Source organism: Narcine bancroftii, chromosome 8 (genome assembly GCF_036971445.1).
Source record: "Narcine bancroftii isolate sNarBan1 chromosome 8, sNarBan1.hap1, whole genome shotgun sequence".
NCBI lineage: Eukaryota > Metazoa > Chordata > Chondrichthyes > Torpediniformes > Narcinidae > Narcine > Narcine bancroftii.
The window spans coordinates 160911827-160934057 of NC_091476.1; the positions used below are offsets into that span (position 1 = coordinate 160911827).

General features: G+C 39.9%; 1 protein-coding gene across 3 annotated transcripts in view; it reads left to right on the forward strand.

Moving 5' to 3' along the window:
* Positions 1 to 598: 598 nt before the first annotated feature.
* LOC138741496 (protein argonaute-1) overlaps positions 599 to 22231 on the forward strand; it is a 92486-nt gene continuing 70853 nt past the window's right edge. For 2 of the 3 annotated variants that reach the window (XM_069895686.1, XM_069895688.1), the window contains exons 1-3: positions 599 to 714; positions 17409 to 17595; positions 20576 to 20696. In XM_069895686.1, coding sequence (XP_069751787.1) covers positions 690 to 714; positions 17409 to 17595; positions 20576 to 20696 — 333 coding nt within the window. In that variant the 5' untranslated portion in view covers positions 599 to 689. The remainder of the gene's footprint in view (positions 715 to 17408; positions 17596 to 20575; positions 20697 to 22231) is intronic. The other variant, XM_069895687.1, reaches the window with a different exon arrangement.

Here is a 22231-nt window from a genome sequence, read left to right on the forward strand (position 1 = left end):
TCTCTGCACCTGTTAGCGACTGCGCCTTCTTCACCGGGCTGCTCTAACTGTACTTCAGAGTGAAAAATATGCTTCTGGGGTCCCTTGAACACTCTACCCCCCTGCAGGCCTGGGAAATAGTTTTGTGAGCATTCACTTTTAAGCATTTATGAACACTTTCGAGTAACTCTGAATCAAGAGCTGCCACCTGATTTTCTGTCATTGTTGGATCACCCCTGCATTGGGTGGAACCAGAGCTAACATGCCCTGTTTCTAATGCAACTCCAGAAAGTTAGTGCTGAACATGACAACGCAATGACCCCTCCCTCCCTCCCTCCTTGTTGAGCCCAGTGGCCGTGACCTGGCTGAGCCAGCTTCAGATCACTGTGGTCCCAGGGCTGTACCCCCCGAGGACCATGGCGTGGCGCTCGCGTTCCGATTTGGTGCTCTCCTGGATCCGCTCACTCCCTGAGCCGCTTGTCAGGAAAGAGAGAGAGGGCCGTTTGGCGCATGCTTGGCGGCCGGGGGGGGGGGGGGCGGGGCGGCGCGCGTGCGCCCGACCGACCCGCCAAGCGGAATGCCCGGGCCGCGCATGCTCGGTGCCAGGGTGTGAGTGTGTGTTGCCTCTCGCGGAGGACGCGAGGTTCTAGATCACTGGACTGCGGGTGGTGGGGGGTGGAAAATCCGCCCTCACACACACGGTCTATGGGATGGAAGCGGGGCCAGCGTCAGCCGGTAACGGGGATGGAAGTGTTTGCTTTATTTTCTTTTTATTTGGTGGCGGTGAGCTGCGGGGCTCCGGATCAGGGCGCGCGAGGGGAGGGGAGGGGAGGGGAGGGGAAGAGGGGGGGGGCATGCGCACTGAGCGGGTGCCGCAGGAGCAGGAGAGTTCAAACCCCCCCCGGGCTGCCGGTGCAGCCCAGAGCCCGGGGAGGGGAGGGGAGAGGAGGGGAGGGGAGAGGAGGGGGAGGGAGGGGAGGGGAGAGAGGGGAGGGGGAGGGAGGGGAGGGAGGGGAGGGGGGGAGGGAGGGGAGGGGAGAGAGGGGAGGGGGAGGGAGGGGAGGGGGAGGGAGGGGAGGGGGAGGGAGGGGAGGGGGAGGGAGGGGAGGGGGAGGGAGGGGAGGGGGAGGGAGGGGGGGAGGGGAGGGGGGGGGAAGGGAGGGAGGGAGGGGAGGGGGGTTCGGAGCCTGCAAACTTGGTGCCGCGGGTGGGATGACTGGAAGGGACATTGTCCACACGTCGAGCTCGTCCGTGGAGGAAGTTCCACCATGCTGGTGGGGAATGGGGAGCTGAGGGCGTTTTACTCAAGGGGTCACCTGGTGCTCGCCCCTGGATGGATGGAAGGAAGGGGCTGGGCTGGAAGAGCAAGGATGCAGGTTGGGTACCATCGGCACGGGTCCGGGTTCAGCTCCAGCCCGACATCCAACGCCTGGTGGGGCTCAGGTCCTTCAACTCCCGTCTCTTCCTTCGTCACTGACCCTGCGTGACTTCCCAAGCACTGGCTTGTATTATTTTTGGTGACCTTTGGTCGGTGCACTGGCTTCACTTGGTATTCGTTGTGAGTGGGGGACGTCTTGCAAGCTTAGTCAGGCTAACCTGGTTGAAATTTCTGCCCGAGGGAGGTACTGTTCTCTCTCTTGGGCGAGATGTCAAAGTGAGTCCTTTCAAAACTTTTTCCAGGAGGTTTTTTTTTCCAGAAAAGACCCGGGTCCCATTTTTAGCATTTAAAGAAGTTTTTCTTTCCGCTTGTCTCACACTCCGTACCACCTCACTATTGTATTTGGCCATCTGAAGTCCATAAGACCAAAATGAAAACATTTTTTTTAAAGTATGTGTACAAACTACCTAACCAGCATTAAGGTCATGGAATCTATATAGATTGAAGGGGAGGAAGCACTTGCTGTCTTAAAGCAGATAAGGGTGGATAAATCCCCAGGGCCTGATAAGATATTCCCTCGGAGGAGGGAAGCTAGTGTAGAAATTGCAGGAGCTCTTGCAGCAGTACCTAAAATGTCCTTGGCCGCGGGGGAGGTGCTGGAGGATTGGAGGGTACCTCGCGTTGATCCATTGTTTTGAAAAGGCTCCAAAAATCTGCACACCTGCTGATTGTCAGAAGCTGCTTTCTAGATGCAAGAATGTCTCTAGGAATTCTTGTGGAAGAAAGATCAATATCCAATGGAATTGGATTTTTAATGCATGTTTTAAGGCACTATTTAAGATTATTCTATGTGGATATCCTGATGACCAGCTGACTTTGGTTATAAGTTATTCCACTGACTTCTCAATAAAATTGAACTTCATTTCTTTCAGTACATTCCTATCATTTCTTTTTGCTGTGACTTCACTCTTTTTCTCGCATACTTGTTTGATTCTTATTTTGGCGTATTTCTTTGGTATGAGTAACCTTTCAATTGCTTACACAGCTCCACTTTCTTCATGTATTAGTGTAGAGTTCCAGTTTATTTGACTGTGGGATTTTTCATGTTCTCATAAAATTGCCCATGTGCACACTTCTAGCAGGTGCATTGCAGTGTATTAACTCCTGTTTCTCTAACTGCAGCTTGTGGATGAAGTAGGATCTTCACTACCACTCTAATAACTTTTTTGTCCTGTGCAGTGAGGCGGCTTTATAGTCACAACTTTATCATTCTATGCAACTGCTCTTAAAATGGAGTTTCAATGGTTTAGAAATATTGCACCTTGTAAACCTAAGTTAACCTCTCAAGTCTTGCTGTTCTATCTCTTCCTCCTCTTTCCCCCACCCCTACCACAGCCCCTTGGAATTGAGTTTGATTTGTTTTCACTCTTTGAGTTATGAGCCTTAAGCTCTTTGCAAAAAGATCAGGATGTTTCTGGCAAGATGATCACAGGTCATTGAGGATCTTGCCAATTTTTAAAAATTCCAGTTATACAGGCCATCCCTGGGTAATGAACAATAGCATTTTTACAGACGTATCCATTTTATTTGTAAGATGGGAGATTCACAAAAATCGCTTGATATGGTAACCACCCCTCCAACCACCCCTCCACAGTCTTTATATCGAATGGCATTAAAAGCAGATAAGATTGATTTTAATAAAGAACAGTTACCAGAATTAAAGTGGAGAGAGAAGGGCAGTTAGTTCTATAATTTGTCATGTGTTTGATTTCAACATTATGGGAATTCCTTTGAATTTAGAGATGTCAATAATTCGGGCAATTGTTACCTGGGATCAGCCTGTATAATTCAATTGAGTTAGTGAAATAAATAAATAAATATAAAAGGGAAGACTTCGCATCCTCCCTTTTAGATGGATGCATGTGTGTATAGTATATGGAAAATACTCGTGCTCTCATTAAATATGATTTAGAATATGTAAGAAAGAACACAAAATAGGTGCAGGAGTATTCCATCAAGTCTATCAAGGATGCCGATCCATCTAATCTGACTACAGCAGATCTTTGCTAGCCTTGATTTATCTTCTATATCCTTCTCCATTTATCTCTCTTTCTCTATTGGATATTTATCCACTTCCACTTTATATGCAGTGTACTTCTAATAATCCAGCTTCACCACCCAGAGACTCTCAACCCTCATTCAAGAAAGATTTTCTACCTATCCAGATTTTAAATGACTACTCCTTTATCTTATAGTTCAATACTCTCCCTATAGAATAAAGTAGCCCCCATTCTTCTAAACTCCAAGGAATATGAAAATTAATGTCTCTTGGTAGGACAACTCTTTCATCCCAGAAATTAGTAAGGTGAATCTCCTTTGTTCTTTCTTTAATTTTTTTTCTGATAAAATGGCCAAATTTGTATGTCGTATTCCACCCTCCATAATTGCGCCTAAACCAGTGGTTCTCAACTTTTTTCCCCCTATTCATATACCACCTGAAGTAATCCCTTACTAACCGAAGAGACCTATGGCATGGTGAGGGATTACTTCAGATGATATATGTGGGGGGAAAAAAGGTTGAGAACCACTGACCTAAACCTTCCTATTTTTAAACTCCAACCAGTTTGCAATGTAGGCTAAAATCCCATTTGACTTGTGATCCTGCCTGCTTGGTTTGTGATTCATGTACCAAAATAAGGAAACACAATAATCTACCTTTTGATTTCTTTTACTGAAGTGTATGATCTTATATTCCCCCCACAATAAACTCCATTTCTCAATTGCCTACTCACACAATCTACCTATATCACATTTCAGAATTACTGTATGTTTATTCCAGCCAGGCATTCTATCTCTTTTCACATTGGCACATTTGAAGCCTTTATATGCCGTTCCTGCTTTCAGATTATTAAGGTAAATAATGAAGTTTCAAGCCAAGAATTGATCCCCACAGGGTGCAATTAGTCACCTTCTTGTCTGAAAAAGGCCCATTTATTTCAATTCTGTTTTCTATGATAAAGCCAGTTTTCAATCAGTTCTAACACGCTTCCTCTGATACAATGGACTTTTAATTTATGCAGCAGGCCACTGATATGGTGCCTCATCAAATGTTTTCAAGTCTAAATACACTCTACCTACAGGTGACCCTCTCTCAACTCTCCCTCTTGCATCCTCAAAGAATTCAAGAACATTTGTCAGTGATGATCTGCAATAATTCAAACTTCTTGACTATGAGTCCTCCCCACAGTTCCCTCCAGTGTTTCCATTTAAATTTACCCTTTCCCAGGCCCTGCAATGACCCAAACTAAAGGCATGAATGGTATTCACTGTGTCTGTGGTGCATTCTCCCTTTGCCACTTTTGAAGCTGACATTCACAGCATCCTCCAGTAACTATGGTCTATTCTGTAGCTTAGTGGAACAACCCTCACAATTCTACTCTTACCTATCTGAATTTCATACCTGTGCAAGAAGCCAGAAAGAACTATCGGTCACTCTGCCTTATAGCTGTTGAAGTAGGAGAAAGTCAAAATCACAAGTCACTCCCCAAATTTATGAAATAAAAATTTAGATGCAATTTGTAGGAAAAATTAAATCAAATCTTTTTCAACCCACATATCTTGATGCATGTGCAGGTGATGCGGCTTTGCGTTATGGAAAGGTGTTTTCCATGAACACCCCTCACCTCCACGATAACGTGGGGTCATCTGTGTAGTTTAACTTCCTCATGTTACATATTCTTTGTAGTACTCTTTAATACATGTCGAATGCAAGAGCATTTAGAGGATAAGATAAAGAAACTTATTTTTCCTCTAGAGGCCATTAGTTACCTTGTTGCATTTTTTAAAATAGAAAATATGAGTGGGTTAGGCCATATGGCCCTTTAAGATTTCCCTTATACAATTCAGTAAAACTGTATCTGATCCTTTCAGTTCTACATTTCTGTGCTCCCCCATTGTCTTGATACCATTTTCTGTCAAGTGACATGGTCTCCATGGCCTTTTGTTTACCACCATATGAATCAAGAATTTTCTCATCTCAGTTCTAAATCACTTGCCCGATATCCTGAATGAATCCTGCTTTTAGTTCCTTAAAAACAGCACCCTGGATCCAACTTGTCCTGTAAGAGTTTCATTGTTTCTTCAAATGGGGCTAGTCAAATTTCTCATGACATTCCTGCCTTCCCAGGAATTGATCTTTTCATGACATTTTCATTCTATAATATTTCTGAGAAGCTGTGATGGCTGAACTAGTGTTTATTTAGACTCAAAGGTTTTTGATTCAAAACATTGACCATTTCTACCCATGCATGACCAGCTGAGTTCCTATAGTAATTTTTTGTCTGCTCAAGATTCCTACGTCTGCAGCTTTTGTGTTTATCAAAAGTATTTGCTTAATTGGTTTCCTTTTGTCTTTGTTCCACTATTGCAAATTTACCCTATTTTAATTGCAGAATCTTAATTTTGTCTTTGCTAGCCTCTTCCTTTATTAGAAGCTTTCATAATTTGCTTTTATGTTTTTTGCAAATTTACTTCCATGATCTATTTTTGCTCATCGTCAATTTTCAGGACCATCTTGCCTCTATCCTTTGGAGTCGGACCACTTTTTTGCATGTATATTCTTTTGTATAATTGGTAGTTCTTACATTTGTTCCTTAAATAAAAATAAGTGCTTGGAACACTCACATGATCAGGTGGTATTTGTTGAAACAAAAATGTTCATCAGAACTGGGAAAGAGAGAAAACAAGCTCGTTTTGAGTAGTTGCATTAACTCGTCTCACTCGATAAGAAGTATTTCTTTTGTTCCATTCATCCTTTCTCTGCTATAAAGTCTTCTTTTAGCAGTTCAGATAATGGAGTAAGAATTGAAAAATTCACTGTTTCTCTTTTCATGGTTGCTACCTCACCTATTGAGTGTTTCCAATATTTTCTGTTTTTATTTCAGATCTCTAACCTATGCAGTTTTTTTTTGTTTCTTAAATGTTGGCGACGTTTTGACCACTATCTTGCTTTTCAATAAAGCTCCCAATTTATCATTGCCAATTCACTTCTTGTTCTTTTGCAGTCTCCTTTGTTTACATATATGAACCTAGTTTTTAGTATTTCACTTTCTAGATTGTGTTGAATTTTATTGCGCTTTGATTAATCTTTCTGCAAGAACCTTGCATAAGATTTAAGAACTAATGACTTTTGTTTGCACTCGTTTTGCATACTTTGATATAATGCCTTAATTTGACTTTTTGGCTCCTCAGGGGATCAAGTGCATCTTGATTTTCATTAGAAAATGTAAACTGTATGTATCGATTTATCGCTTAGCACAAATTCCAGCAATGTAAATAGTATGTTTAGTTCTGTGTATAGATGTGTAGTTTGGTCATGTGTTTTGATTTGGAATAAAATTGATAAAGAGATGGAGGAGAAGGTTTAATGTCTGGATGACTGCCTTTATTTCAAAATAGGTTTACTTCATTTTCTATGGAAAATAATTTTTTTAAGATTTGGCAAAATTGTGGTATTAAGAATATTAAAGATTGTTTTGAAGATGGTAAATTTATTACTTTTAGCAGAATGAAGGAAAAGTTTAAGATATTGGAGAATGTAACATTTTGTTATTAATTCAGCAGATTTTTTGTGAAATATTTGGTTAAGATTCAGTATTACCAGTGGAGACAGAAGTAAAATTATTATTACTAGAGATGTAAAGACATTTATTTCAGAGATGTATAAATTATTACAAAATAAAGCTCAAAAGGAAGGAGTTCATAAATCAAGACGTAAATGAGAGGTTGACTTAAATAAGCAAATAGATAAATAAATGGATTCAGATGTGTAGAGAAAATATGAAAAATACAATAAATGTGAGATACAGGCTAGTTCAATATAACTTTATTCATGAGTTATATTTAACACCACAAAAGTTATGTAATATGAACTATGGATTTATGTTTTTGATATGGACAAGAAGTTGGCACTTTTTTGCTTTCAACTTGGCAGTGTTCCACAATTAAATCTTTTTGGCTTGAAATGGGTAACTTATTAGAATGAATAACTGGAGTAAAATTCCCACAAGATCCAATGTTATTTTTACTGGGAGATATTAGAGGGATTAAACCTAAATTAAAACTGAATATGTACCAAGTAAAATTTGTTCATATTGCTTTGGCAATAACTAGAAAATGTATTGCTATGACTTGGAAGTCTGATATTGATTTGAGAATGGATAGATGGCATACAGAAGTTTAGAGTTGTATTCCGTTTGATAACATTAGATAATTTAAGAGACATATATATTTTGGAAAATATCAACCCTATATTTACAAACTGTTGATATTAACATTTAAATGAATCTTGAACATTCCCTTTCTCTTATAGCTCTCTCAAAGTATCAGAAAATGAAACAGTCCTGTTGTGGTTTTCTTGTCCCTTTTCTTTTTTTTAGTTTGTAGGGCATTAGGGGGTGGGGGGATTAATAGGAGGTTTTTCTTTTTATTTTCTTTTCTTTATATAAATACCATTTGTATTATGTTTGAAATATTGTAATATTGCTTTGTGGTTTTATTTTAAATAAAGTTTAAAAATTTGTTTTTGTTAAACTTTCATTAAAAAAATTTATACTTTGTAAAAATATTGCTGAATGACAGCTCAAATAATCTGTCTGAGAATCTAATATTATTTAACAATATTTATTTTTATCTATAAATCACTTGTAAATGTGTGTGTTATGTCTTTATGAGCTTGCATGTTTTTACACCGTACTGAAGAACGCCATTTCGTCCAATTGTACTTTTCAATCATATGATAATAATAAATGAAATTTTGTCCATTGGATATTTATCTAACTGCCAACTTTACTAATTTAAAATCAGTAAGAAACATTTCTCTCCCCTTAATTTGTTCAAAGATCCATTAACCTCCCAGTTATTTGGTGGAACTTTGGTCCCAGCATTGAGATGTGGACTCAAGAGTCTGCAGATTGTGAAATCTGGAGCTGGAAGAACTCAACAGATCAAGCAGCATCACTGCTGCAAAAGGAATGGTTAAGGTTTTGGGTCCAGACCCGACTTCAGGTCAGAGACACATGTCAAACAAAGCCTGGTAGCTGATAGGTAGAAACAGGTGAAGGATGGGTAGGCAAGGAAATTGGAGTATTGAGAAAAAGGCTGGTAGATGATGGTCAGAAACAAGAAGATAAAAGACAGGCAGGTGGAGTTATGGGGGAAGGGAAAGGGTAGAGACAGGCTGCGAGGATATAGGTGGTATCAGTTAAGGAAGAGATGAAAGAAAGGTGGAACCAGGTGGGAGAGGTAATAGGAGCGCATTGAGCGCATACAGGGAAGATGACCATTGTATAGAAGTGAGAGGGAGAAATGAGACTATCCCCTCCCCATCTGTGTCAATCTGCTCATCATTCTCCCCCCTCAATCTGGTTCTGCCTATCATCAACCAACCTCTGACTCATCCATCCCACTCATTTCTTGTGTACTGACTATCTTGCCTAAGGCCGAGTTCTGAGCTGCATGGCTCTTTGATACACAAATTCAAAGAACAAACCTCACATATGCAAACTGTCTTGCTTTAATTAACAAAATGTGGTTTGATTAACATAATAATTAATCTACCCATTTGGATTGCTTATTCTGTCTAGGTTATGCTGTGATTTCCACCAGCGAGAAATTATGAAGGCTAAAGGCACTGCATTAAAAAATGGCAGCATTGCTAAAGCTGCTGTCTTGGCAGTGCAGCAATTGGTGTGGACCTGGTAGAGTGGGGAATGGAGGCACACTGCTGCTCCGCAGGGTCCAACTACCCGGTCCTAAAGCTAACGCTCCGTACAGGCTTTAAATGGCCTGCTAAAGGAGCTAACAGTGTTTTTAATTAAAATCCTACAATCCTGATGTCTGCGCTCAGGATGGCAATGTTTTTGTTCAGCAGTGGCTGTGAGCTCACCTTGGCCACTGAGAAGAAGCAGCAGGGGAGATGACCCTTCAGGATGGTGACCATGGTACCAGACCAGTGAGGGGCTCAGTAGTTTAAGAATCTGACAGAACAGTGACCATGGCAACAGACTAGTGAAGGGCTCAACAATTGAAAGATATGCACAGGTCAATGACCTGCTGTCAAGGGACTCATGGAACTGGGATTCGTGAGGGTGCTGGGGGCAAGAAAGACTCCTGAAGGGCCATGGGTGCAGAATGATTCCTGATTGTGTTGGAGCTTTGACACTGGAGCTCAGGTTACTTACTGCTGGATCAAACAGGTGCTGTAGCAGAGACTGCAGGAGTGCTGGTGGGGATTCCACAGACACTCAGTGTCTCCGAAGGGACTCATTTTCACTTCTCTTTCTTGAAGGCGAGCTGGGCAACATGAAGGATGACACTATCCGCTTTATCGTGGGCAGAAGGAAATTTTGTGTAATATTACATGACAGTAAAAGGAATCTTGATATGGTCTTCCAATGTTTAAACTCCGATGAGTAACATTTCACTTTTAGCTTGTTTAAGCCCCAAGGTGAGCTTTCAAATACAGTTGTTCTCTGTCACAATGATAGAATAATATTTCCATCAGTATTGCTTAGACTCCTTATTTTCTCCTCCACTTCACGTGCTCATTTTGCACTGAAATCATGTGTTTGTTACCTGTTAAACTCCTGCTTTCTTGACTAACCCTCAGTAGCATCTTTCATTTAAATTATACCTATCCTCATTTTGGTCTCAGGTTTCAGATTTCTGGACTTCTTTTCCTAAATCTGTCTGTCTTTCCACTTTTGCACTTTTTACAATCTAAAATTTACTTTGGTTACCACTTGTATTCCTGTAATTTTCACAATATTTTTGCTCCATTCCATAGACTTTACAGTGGGACTACACTATGTAATATGTATCTATTCACTTTTCCTCTGTGCCTTTGTGAAAAACCTGAATAATAAAAGATTCAAAGCCAAAACAAAACTAGATGCAAAAAATTTGATGCAACTCTTTCCATATATGCTGTCTGAATTACTGAGAATGCCATCTGTAGTCCGAGAATTACAAAAAGATAGTGCAACCTTTAGTTTTAGTGAGTTGTAATTGCAAGAATACTTCTACTTGTGCCATGTTGTGATTTGCAGCATATTTCATATCGATTAGCTTATACGCTTTCATCAACACAACAAAACAAATTATTTTGGTATCATGGTATGAAACATTGTTTATGCATCTAGCTTGGATGATTGTGGTTTGGGATTAAATGAAAGAAGGCGAGAGGTGGAGCAGGGTGCATTAGCTGCTCTGAGAACCTGTTTAAAAAATAATTTAAAATGGTCATTAACAATGAAGAAAACAGTTTTGGGAAATGGTGTATTCATTGAAAAATTCACTATTTGACCCTTTGTACATTGATGCCTTCTGACATATCATTTTTGTGGCTATTATTTGTGTGTGAACATTGTTTAAGTGTCAGCTGGCTATCACCAACTCAATTCAAGAGTCTGCAGTCGCACCTCCCAGCAAAAAGTACAATAATTTTGTACACGGATACTTTTTGATTTCCCTTAATTAATGTTCACAATTGCCAGACTGAAGGCACACAATCAATTGATCCAGGTTAGATCCCACTTTGGTTGTCAAGGAATTTAATTTTTTTTAATGAGATAGTTTAAAAATCTACAGTCAGTCATGACGACTGTAACTGCCAAATGGTGGTTAAAAATGAATCCGGTTCATTAACGAATTGTGTTGCTCTTAAACAGCCTAATAAAGATTATTGATCCATAACAATATCTTTGACTTAAAACTATCTTCTGAAATGCGGAGAGAAGCCTCTGATCAAGTGCAGTTATGGATGGATGATAAAAGCTTAGTTTGCCACTGACGCTCACAACCTGAGGTAAAAAAATATCAGAGCATGCATGAATTCACTGATACCTTTGGGAAAAAATTAAAAGGGTTTATCTAAGTAGCGAGTGTGGAACAATAAGTAAATATTTTGCCCATGCTTGGAATTGGAATTTTTTTCTGATTTATAGATGAATGTAAACTGTATAATTTGTAAAAGGAGATGGCTATTCTATTGTCATCCCTTATTTAACCTTGTGCCCAAGTTATTATATCCTGTTATATCTATAGAGAGGGGAAAATTCTTATAAACAGAAGAGTGCTTTGGGATTGGTGTCTGGATGCTTCAGCAAAGAAAAGGAATATTCACTCAGTGATTCTAAAAGATTTTCTATGAGCAAGTGAAAATACTAAAAAGGATTTTCCTGATTTCAGAAGCAACCTTAGCTCAGAAAAACTAGTTACTGAGGTGAGAGGTTTACTCTTTCCTTGACATTTTGTAAATTGTGAGCAAAGGACTGGAGAAATGTGATCTTGCATATCAGACTATATGGTATCCCAGTGATTCAATAGTCATGAGATAACTAAAGGAAACATAGTGTGCATCAACATAATATTTTTGGTCAGTGGGTATCCCAAAGTGCAAAATATTCAATTTCAGAAAGATTATAAGATTTAGAAGCTCAAAAGCACAACAGCCACTTTTGGAAAGTCTCATTGTCAGTGCTGCAAAAAAAATCTTGGATACAAAGGTTGGCTAGAAATCACCAATCCAAATAGTCTTATGGATCTTTATCCATCTAATAAGCTGGATAGGCCTCAGTTTAGCACTTACTTGGTGCTTTTCTGAAGTGTCAGCCTGGTAAATATTTCCTGCAGAAAACACTTGCGAGTTCTTCATTTTAATGAGCAAATGTATGATGAGAGGCAAAAATCTGTATTAAAATTCAACTGGGCAGAAGAATGGGAGGGTTTGGACCCTGAAAGGGTGAATTTCATTACTGGCAGCATTACAAGTGCAAATACTCCTATAAATTTCAAGTTTTAAAAAAGTCAGTGTCTGGTGAGGGTCCTTGAGGATAGAATCTGCTTTCTTGAGACATTGCCTCTTATAAATATCCTTGATGGAGTGAAGACTGATGCCGTGATATCATTGTCCAAGCAGGACTGAGGCTGCTGGCCGAGTTCACAACTCTCTGTAGTTTTTTCCTGTCCTGTGCATTGGCACCTCCATACCAAATAACAATACAACCAGTCAGAATGCTCTCCATGTTACTTCTTTTGAAATTTGCAAGTCTTTGGTGGCATACCAAATCTCAATCTCTACGTGAAGTATGACCAATGGCGAGCCTTCTTTGTGGTTACATCGACATAGAGGCCCCAGGACAGATCCTCAGAGATGTTGACACCCAGGAATTTGAAATTCTTAACTCTTTCCACTACTGACCCTTCAATGAACACTGGTTTGTGTTCTCCTGATTTCCCCCCTTTGAAGTCCACATTCAGTTCTTTCGTTTTGCTAACATTGAGTGCACGGTTGTGACACCACTCAACCAGCCAATCTATCTCACTCCTGTATGCTTCCTCATTGCCGTCTGTGATTCTGCCGACAACCATGATTGTCATCGGCAAATTGCTACACATTGCAGTTGAATTCTGCCCACCCACACAGTCATGGGTGCATTGTGAGTAGAACCAATGGGCTAAGCATTCATCCTTGAGGTACACTTGTGTTGATTGTCAGCAAGGAGGAGGTGTTGTTTCTAATTTGTACTAATCATGGTCTTCCAATGAGGAAGTCAAGGATCCGATTGTAGAGGGAGGTTCCAAGGCCCAGTTTGTTGACCAGAACTGAGAGTATGATAGTGTTGAGGCTGAGCTGTAGTTGATGAAATGTTCATGTTGCTATTGTACAGGTAGGTGATCCAGGGCTGAGCTGAGTTTCCATCTGCTGCAGAGTGTGGCGGAAGGATGATTGCAGTGGGTTCAGATTTTTGCTTGGATACGAGTTAATTCTGACCATGACCAACATTTCAAAGCATTTCATCGTAGTAGATGTGTATGCTGCTGAGCCAAAATCATTGATGCAGCTCACTCTGCTCTTGATTTAGGGCACACACAAGCTGTAATTCAGCGCTACACAAGGGATTCAGAGGAGTGCCATATAGCAGTATTCAAAGAAAAATATTTATCATAATTTTTTATCATAAAAATATTCTTTGTCTCATCTATATGTACCTTTAGAAAGTATACTCTTTTTGGAAGGTAATTCTGTTACTGAACATTTGCACATATTAGGTCAAGGTAGGTTGAAGGATCATTTTTTTTGCTGGGAATTACGATGTGTGCTAAAAATATCTGCATTTTAAAAGGGCTCAGAAGTGAAGAGTATTGCTCATGAATTAATTCTTTCCATAATGTGGTGAATAAGAGGACGATACCATATTTTTTTCTCTGCACCACTATGTCACAATCAATTTATAGTTTTTTGTGACATGTGAAGCACAAAGAAAGGGAAGAAAAATTCTGTGTTGATCAAACTTCATAGTTTGATTTAGAAAGTAGACTGATAATGGGAGGGAGCTAATGTATTAATGAAGTTACATTATATATTTTACTTCTGGCAAATCAATTCCTTGTTATGCATAAACATTGCTCTTGGGTATGTTAACTTCCTCTTTATTTTTTGAACAGAAAATGTAAATGTTAAATTTAAACTTAGACATTCAGCACGGTCAAAGCCCTTACGGCCCATGAGCCTGTGCCACCCAAATATCCCAATTGACCTACATCCCCATACATTTAGAAGGTGGGAGGAAAGCAGAGCACCCAGAGGAAACCCATGCAGTCATGGGGAGAACATGCAAACTCCTTACAGACAGCACCAGGTTAGAACCTGGTTCTCTGGCACTGTAATAAGATTGGGCTAACTGCTGTGCTAATTCTGCCACCCAATACATATAATTTTAAAATGGCAAATTAGTAAAGTGGCATCTGTTTTTCTGAAAAGGTGAGATGATTTGAAGATTATTTGAGAGAGTTGGCCTACTCTTGTGAATGAACATGGACACAGCTGAAATGACAGATGGCAGTATTGAAAGAGTGATGGTACCAGAAGGAAAGGGGCTCTGAATTAGTTGCAGAGTGAAAAATGGGATGTAATGAGAGGGAAGGATGTTTTCAAACTTTTGAGCATAAACCCTGGGGAGAATGGAGAAAAGTATGAGTGTAAAGAATAAGCAGACATCACAATTTTTGTGAAAGAAGTCGAACATGTTGACACAGAATTGCGACTGGTGCCCACCATTATTGTCATGTAGTTTTTAAGTCATACAAGTGATGAAGGCAGTTGGACAACTTGTGGCATGTCTTTGGTCTTGTATTTAAACCCTGTTGCAACATTTTACTCTGGGATGCCTGGGATTTATTATGTACTGGTTGCAGATTTAATATGGTTCACCTTGTAGTTCTTACTAAAAATTGGTTCGGCTCGCAATAAATAATTGCTGTAAATCGGCAGCATTAATTTTTTTCTTCAATTAGTGCTCGTTTTAATCATGTTTATGCTGCTGATTAAGGCACAACCTTCCATAAACTTGGCAGATTTGCAATAAAATGACCATCCTGCCCTCTCAGCCTGCCATAATGACATATTATCTGAGTTCCATACGACATAGGAGCAGAATTGGGCCATTTGGACCAACGTTTGCTCCACTATTTCATCATGGCTAATTTATTAACCTTTTCAACTCCATTCTCCTGCCTTCTCTCCATAACCATTTGTCCTTGACTTGCACCAAGCAAAAATGGAAGAATTTTGGCCTGCACAGATGTGATTTTGAAGCTCTAAGGCAGCTTTTCTCAATCTGTAGGAAAAGATACGTGCATATTGCACAGGATAGTGCTGGATCTTGGCATTAGAACCTGTATATTCTGCCCTCCTTGAGTTCATTCTAAGGTGTACTGAATTGAGCTTTGTGTGTGTAGTTGATCCAAATTGTCTGGCAGAGAGGTTGGGGGAGGAGGCAGTGCAATGAATTTAGTGCTAAATGGAAGAAAAGCTGCTAAAGCTGAAACTAAGATGCAAGAAGTAGACAAACGGAGATATCTGAGAGCATAATATGACTTCTTCTTTGGCTTGGCTTCGCGGACGAAGATTTATGGAGGGGTAAATGTCCACGTCAGCTGCAGGCTCGTTTGTGGCTGACAAGTCCGATGCGGGACAGTCAGACACGGTTGCAGCGGTTGCAGGGGAAAATTGGTGGGTTGGGGTTGGGTGTTGGGTTTTTCCTCCTTTGTCTTTTGTCAGTGAGGTGGGCTCTGCAGTCTTCTTCAAAGGAGGTTGCTGCCCGCCGATCTGTGAGGCGCCAAGATGCACGGTTTGAGGCGATATCAGCCCACTGGCGGTGGTCAATGGGGCAGGCACCAAGAGATTTCTTTAAGCAGTCCTTGTACCTCTTCTTTGGTGCACTTCTGTCTCGGTGGCCAGTGGAGAGCTCGCCATATAACATGATCTTGGGAAGGCGATGGTCCTCCATTCTGGAGACGTGACCTACCCAGCGCAGTTGGATCTTCAACAGCGTGGATTCGATGCTGTCGGCCTCTGCCATCTCGAGTACTTCGATGTTAGGGATGAAGTCGCAAACAGATGAGAAAAAGGGAGGGACAAGATTAATGAAGGATTAAAAAACAATGATACTTTTAAATGAAAACCAAAAACTAACTCAAAAAACAGAAAATGCTGGAAACGCTTAGGCCACTGAAATGCAGAGTTAACCTTTTGGGTCAGGATTTTCATCTTTTAAAATGAAGTTTTGCTTATGTTTCCACGTCTAAATAACAATGAAAAGAGGTGATTGGTAAAGTGATTTGAGGCAGTTAGGACACAGACAACAAAACTTGAATAACCTCAAGAGAGTGAACACAGAAAAGTCTGCAGACACTGTGATTTTAGTAAAAATACAGAAATGCTGGAGGAACTCAGCCAGTCTTGCAGTGTCCACAATCTCAAGTTTACAGGGTTAAATCAAGGTGATTTAAATCTGAATATCTGAAATATATTATATGCCTCTGCTTGTTAAATATTATCAGCCCCTTACAATCCTCATCTTTGAGGATAGTTTTTGAATACTTTCACCTTTACCTAGTTTTTGCCCTTTCATTTTTTTTTTGGAAATTACATTAAACACACACACTCTTCTCTTAATGTTGCTTCATAGTCTGGAAGTTCTTGCCCAAGGGATATGATTAAGAATTGCTTAAAGGCCTTATCATTAGTTGTGAGTGATACAAGGATTGTAATGTGCAGGGACAGTGCAGTATGTGAACAACTGTTTGGTGTCCCAAGCTCCTGCATTGCTAATGAAGAGCAGATTTTGCACTGTTGAGTGAGCTCATTGTGTCTAAGGGACACATGGCCCCTGTCCTACCGTTTGAATCTCCATAACAAAGTACAAGTTTAGCTGCCTCTTCCATGGAGAGGTGAAGTATGTGTGACCTCTATATCCAGGAGGTGAGCGGGAACGGCAGCATCGCAGCATAGAAATGTAAAAGAAAACCATTTTGGCAGAGGTGCCTTGTGTTAATTTATTGTGCTTTATTGGAAAGTTCTCACCATTGCTCAGATTCTTCTTAGCTTTGTTCATTTTTATTGCAACATGAATGTAAAAGTAATTTTTTACACACAAACCACTGTATTTTGATTGATCCTACCAGCAGGAAGTAGTAATTACCCATAATCCATTCTCCAAGTACTGTACTTGGCTTGATTGGTTTTTTTTTAAACAGGTTTAGTTAAATTTATTTTGGGATAATTAAAGAGGAATTTTTCTTACTCCACCAAAAAATGCAAATATCAAATTTGCAACTGTTTCTGAAGTGAGATCTTGACGGACTATGATAATAGCTTGATAAGGGGATTAACTTTCACTTTGGCTTGGATGTAACACTAGGCCCCTTCATTTAATAACCTGACTGAGCAACATTAATATCTGGTTGAAAGATAGTTTTCCATCAAACAAAATTGACTATTTCATGATGGGAATTCTCTGTGCACTAAAACAAATGAAGTCAAAGCGTATTGCAACAGTTATGATGGTGATGGTGGAAAGATAAATCTAGCTATTGTTGCCACTTGAATGAAAATTGAAAATAGTAGCAAGGTGTACATTATTTGTGAAGAATAGGTAAAGGTGACAATGGACCCCAAAGGATAACAATTTTTCTCTCATCTTCTCAGCAGCAGTTGGCCCATATGTACCACCTCTGCAGCAAGTGTTCCAGGCACCACGACGACCAGGGATAGGAACTATTGGCAAGCCAATTAAACTACTAGCCAACTACTTCGAAGTTGATATTCCAAAGATCGATGTTTACCATTATGAGGTGGATATAAAGCCAGACAAGTGTCCACGGAGAGTAAACAGGTACCTAATGCTGTGATTTGACCCAAGAATAGTTTATTGCAAATTTATGAATCAAATAAAATTGTATGTAAAATAATATCCTGTCCAGAAATAAGGGCTAAAAGAGATAATTCTTGCAAGCTTTACTGACAGTATTGATATGAAGGGAACTTTTTGGAAACCCCTGCCCTTCCCATTGCTATAACTTTAGGATGAATCCAGCAATGAATCACCCATAACTCACTTAGAGAGGCTGCCTGAGAGGACTGGCATCATTCAAGCCAAGCCGAGTGCTGCAGCCATTCATTGCTGAGATGTAGGCTATTATTAGAAATTAGCAGTCCCTGCGACATGTCGTAAGACCACCGAGGTTTCATCAGTTCCTTCCTTTGTGTGGCTGCTTGGCCTTCTCCAGTTGAGAGAATAGTGGTGACAAGCTCAAACAAGATAAAGATGAAAACTCCAATCACACCAACTGAAATGATAAGAGAAACCATAAGATCTGCATAGTCAAGACCTAGAACAATGCTGCTAGGACAGTAAAATCCCAGCAACCTGAATTCAAGCAACTGGCAAAAATATTGAGGAAATAAATTAATAAAAATTTTAAATAAATAAGAATAAATAAAAGTTTAAAATTGTAAACCAACACGCAAGCCCTTGGTGAAGATGGGAGCAAACGTTCAGCCAGCAGAGCGCCCCAGTTGTGCCATGCCCGCAGCTGTTTGAATAAAATTGTGTTTGAATAAAATGGTGGCACCTAGGGTGAAGTGTCGGCTGATGCCGCTCACCACTGGGGCGACTCTTCCAGTGTCTCCTTGTCCCTGCCTAATAAGAGTCTTTATTAGTGTTGTTGTAGTTTGTGAGTTGTACAAACACCAAGTTTAATCGTTTAACAATTTGGTTCAAACATTAAGTTTAATAATTCAACAGTTCAGTTCAAATGCCATTATCCACGGTTGAATATGCGATTCGGCCTGCTGTCTTGGAGAGAGGTAAAGCAACCACCCAGCCTCGAACTAAGTTATGGGAATTACCTAATTAAAGTGAATTTTACATAATTAAGCACTAGAATACTGATTTTTAAAAAATCCATTTTGTACTTTCCTTTGTCTTTTAAACTCTTTATTCTAACTGCAGGTGTATTAGGCATTGTAAGAGTGCGTCCTATGCAACTAGAAAATTTGCATATCTGGCATTCACGATCCCTATAGGTGCCGGATATCAGGGATTTTACTGTACTAGCAATGCCCTATCTACACCCTATCAGTCAGGGTGCAGCCAATCCTTTACATAAGAAATAGGAGCAGGAATAGCCAGTCTAAGCCACCGAATCTGCCACACCATTTAATAAGATCATAGTTGATCTGACTGTTTCAAATTGAGCCATGGAGGAGTTTGCTGCAAGAATGCCAGGGGGTTTCACTATATTTTCTTTTACAATGGTGGAAGAAGAGCAAAAGTTCTCACCAGGTTCCTGACTCAGCTGTCAGGAACCAGAGGTTCAAGCCAGGTTCCTAACACAGTAGCACACAGCCCTAATGGGCATCTTTCTGAAGTAAAGACAATTTGCATCTGTGAGAGTTCAGGCATCTGGACCAAATGCACCATAATAAATCCACACTCTGTGGAGCAGTTTAATGAGGTACAATAATAACAAAGATTTTATGCTCAAGATTTATTGCTATTGGCTCCTTATTTTGTATTTTGAGATTTCTCTTGATGAAACTAGATAAATAGCTCTTTGATTTAAACTTTGAATTTCTCCTGCTACACATCAGGTTTGAGCAACGTTAATGGTGGATGGAAAAACATATTTTACCTTTACTTCATTGAGCTGCTTGCTAACTCAAATAAGCATACACTGAACTTGTATGCAGTTACAAAAATGGCACCTCTATGTGCAGACATTTTATTTCTATATTAGATGTAAAAAAAAACGTGTAAACTTCAACCTTATAAATGTGCTCGTCTTATTGTGATTGATAGTGATTTGAACTATTGTGTTTCCATTGGTGGTGATGTTTGTTAGTTGCATTCAGGGGAATTTAAAAAATTTGCTTTGATGAATATTTGAACGTTTGCAACAAAAAAAATTGTCACACTTTTGCATTTAAGTTTGTGAAGTTGAGAAAATCTCAACTTTAGGGTGGACAAAATAGTGTTGAGATTGCTTGAAAATAAAATTGTTCCATTAAATTGTATGAGCCTTCACCCATACAAGAGTAATCCTTTGGTGTTGAGATAATTCTCTTGTCCAAGAGATATAGTGTTATCTGTTCAAAAATCAGATTGGCAATTTCTAAGACAGCCTTAATGATTCTTGATAACAGCTTGTTTAAGAAGTGACTTCATACCTTCCAGGAATCTTCACTTGTATCCATAAAAGTTGAAATCAGAACTGAATGCCTCAAATGAGGAGAATTGTAGAATGACTTGTATTTTCTAGGTGAATGTAAGGTTTTGAAGGCACATTAGAATAGGGGGATGCATCGTGGCCAGATTTGGATGACCTCAGGAGATCTTGTGTGGTGAAACTTAATATTCCAAATTTAAAATTAATTTGACAGTAGACCATTCAAAATTTTTTTTCTTTCAAGTGATTTGTAAGGAATTTTGCCCTTTATTTAAATTAGCCGATGCCTGATGTGAGCATCATTTTTGAGATAAACAAGGGTGAAACTGATTACCATTCAGCAATTGCTGTTCCATTTTCGCTCTTGAACTGTTATCTCTTTTTTGCTGTAATTTGGGAAGACATGATAGTTTCACATACAGTAGTTTCACAATTCATAAATTATCTGTTTTCCATTTATGATCTATCCTTCAGCAAGATGCATGTCTTCACTTTTGCAACCTCTGAAAACAAAAGAAAATTGCACTGTGCTAAATATGATTTCCATTAATTAAACCAAAATAATATGTATCAATGGAGTAAAAGGTGATTGAAACTTACCTAAAATAACACTGAATCTTGGTAAGGATTGCCTTTGTTTTACAGGGAAGTGGTGGAGTACATGGTTCAGCATTTCAAACCTCAGATCTTTGGAGACAGAAAGCCAGTATATGATGGGAAAAAGAATATTTATACAGCAACATTACTTCCAATTGGCCAGGATCGGGTATGTTGCATGTCATATGGGGAAGGGGATAAAGTCTTTTATCTCTTCATGGAATGGGGATAAGCTTTTTTCTTTTGGTTGAGAAAAAATTAACAAAGTCACCTTTGAACTGAGCAATGCAAATTGGAAACTTGACATATTGGATGACATATTGGTATTTTCAAAGCAGGTTATTGTGAAAATCATGTTGGGTAGGCCTGCTGATCAGTATTCATCCAGCACTACTTAAATACCTCACAAAATTGTTGTGCTTATTCTTCTCTTGGGACTTTACCAGACAGATACCAAATTTATCTAATTTCAGACGGTTTCACTAGAATGGCATCTCAATTTTGTGGCTGCTGTTATTGATTGTGTTCTCTTAACAGCACAGGTTGCAAGAACCATCACAGCAGAGTCTTCTGTTTCTTGCACTCTGTGTTTATAGCATGTGGAACAGTTGGGGAGTAACCAGTGTTGTTAAGAGCAGATGGTCTCATTGTTTTTCTTACTCCAACTCCATTAATATCGAATGGATGATTTGTAACTCAACTGCAGCTTACATTTATACTGTATTCTAACCTGAAAACACTTCAAAGCTCATCAAAGAAATAGAAAATAAATTGGTGATGAACCTAGGATTTTCTTGATCTGCATCACAGTTGAGTGAACCACATCTAAAGTATTTTATACTAAGTATTTCCCTCCATTAATTGGACTGCCTTGTTTGTTTCCTATTGTTACCAGGGAGTATGCTGCAATAACCTCCCTTTCTATCACTGAACTATTGCCTCTGGAGTCTCAAATGATCTTGCACTCATACTTTTCTTCACTCCCCTCATTAATGGTATCCAAAAAACAAGGCAGATTACACATCAAGGCTCTAAGCACACAACTTGATTATGTTTATGTGAAATTCTCTGGAATATTTCTCCATTTTAATTTTCTTGTTATCTTTTCTTTGGCTTGGCTTCGCGGACGAAGATTTATGGAGGGGTAAAGTCCACGTCAGCTGCAGGCTCGTTTGTGGCTGACAAGTCCGATGCGGGACAGGCAGACACGGTTGCAGTGGTTGCAAAGGAAAATTGGTTGGTTGGGGTTGGGTGTTGGGTTTTTCCTCCTTTGTCTTTTGACAGTGAGGTGGGCTCTGCGGTCTTCTTCAAAGGAGGTTGCTGCCCGCCAAACTGTGAGGCGCCAAGATGCACGGTTTGAGGCGATATCAGCCCACTGGCGGTGGTCAATGTGGCAGGCACCAAGAGCTTTCTTTAGGCAGTCCTTGTATCTCTTCTTTGGTGCACCTCTGTCTCGGTGGCCAGTGGAGAGCTTGCCATATAACACGATCTTGGGAAGGCGGTGGTCCTCCATTCTGGAGACGTGACCTACCCAGCGCAGTTTGATCTTCAGCAGCGTGAATTCGATGCTGTCGGCCTCTGCCATCTCGAGTACTTCGATGTTGGAGATGAAGTCCCTCCAATGAATGTTGAGGATGGAGCGGAGACAACGCTGGTGGAAGCGTTCTAGGAGCCGTAGGTGATGCCGGTAAAGGACCCATGATT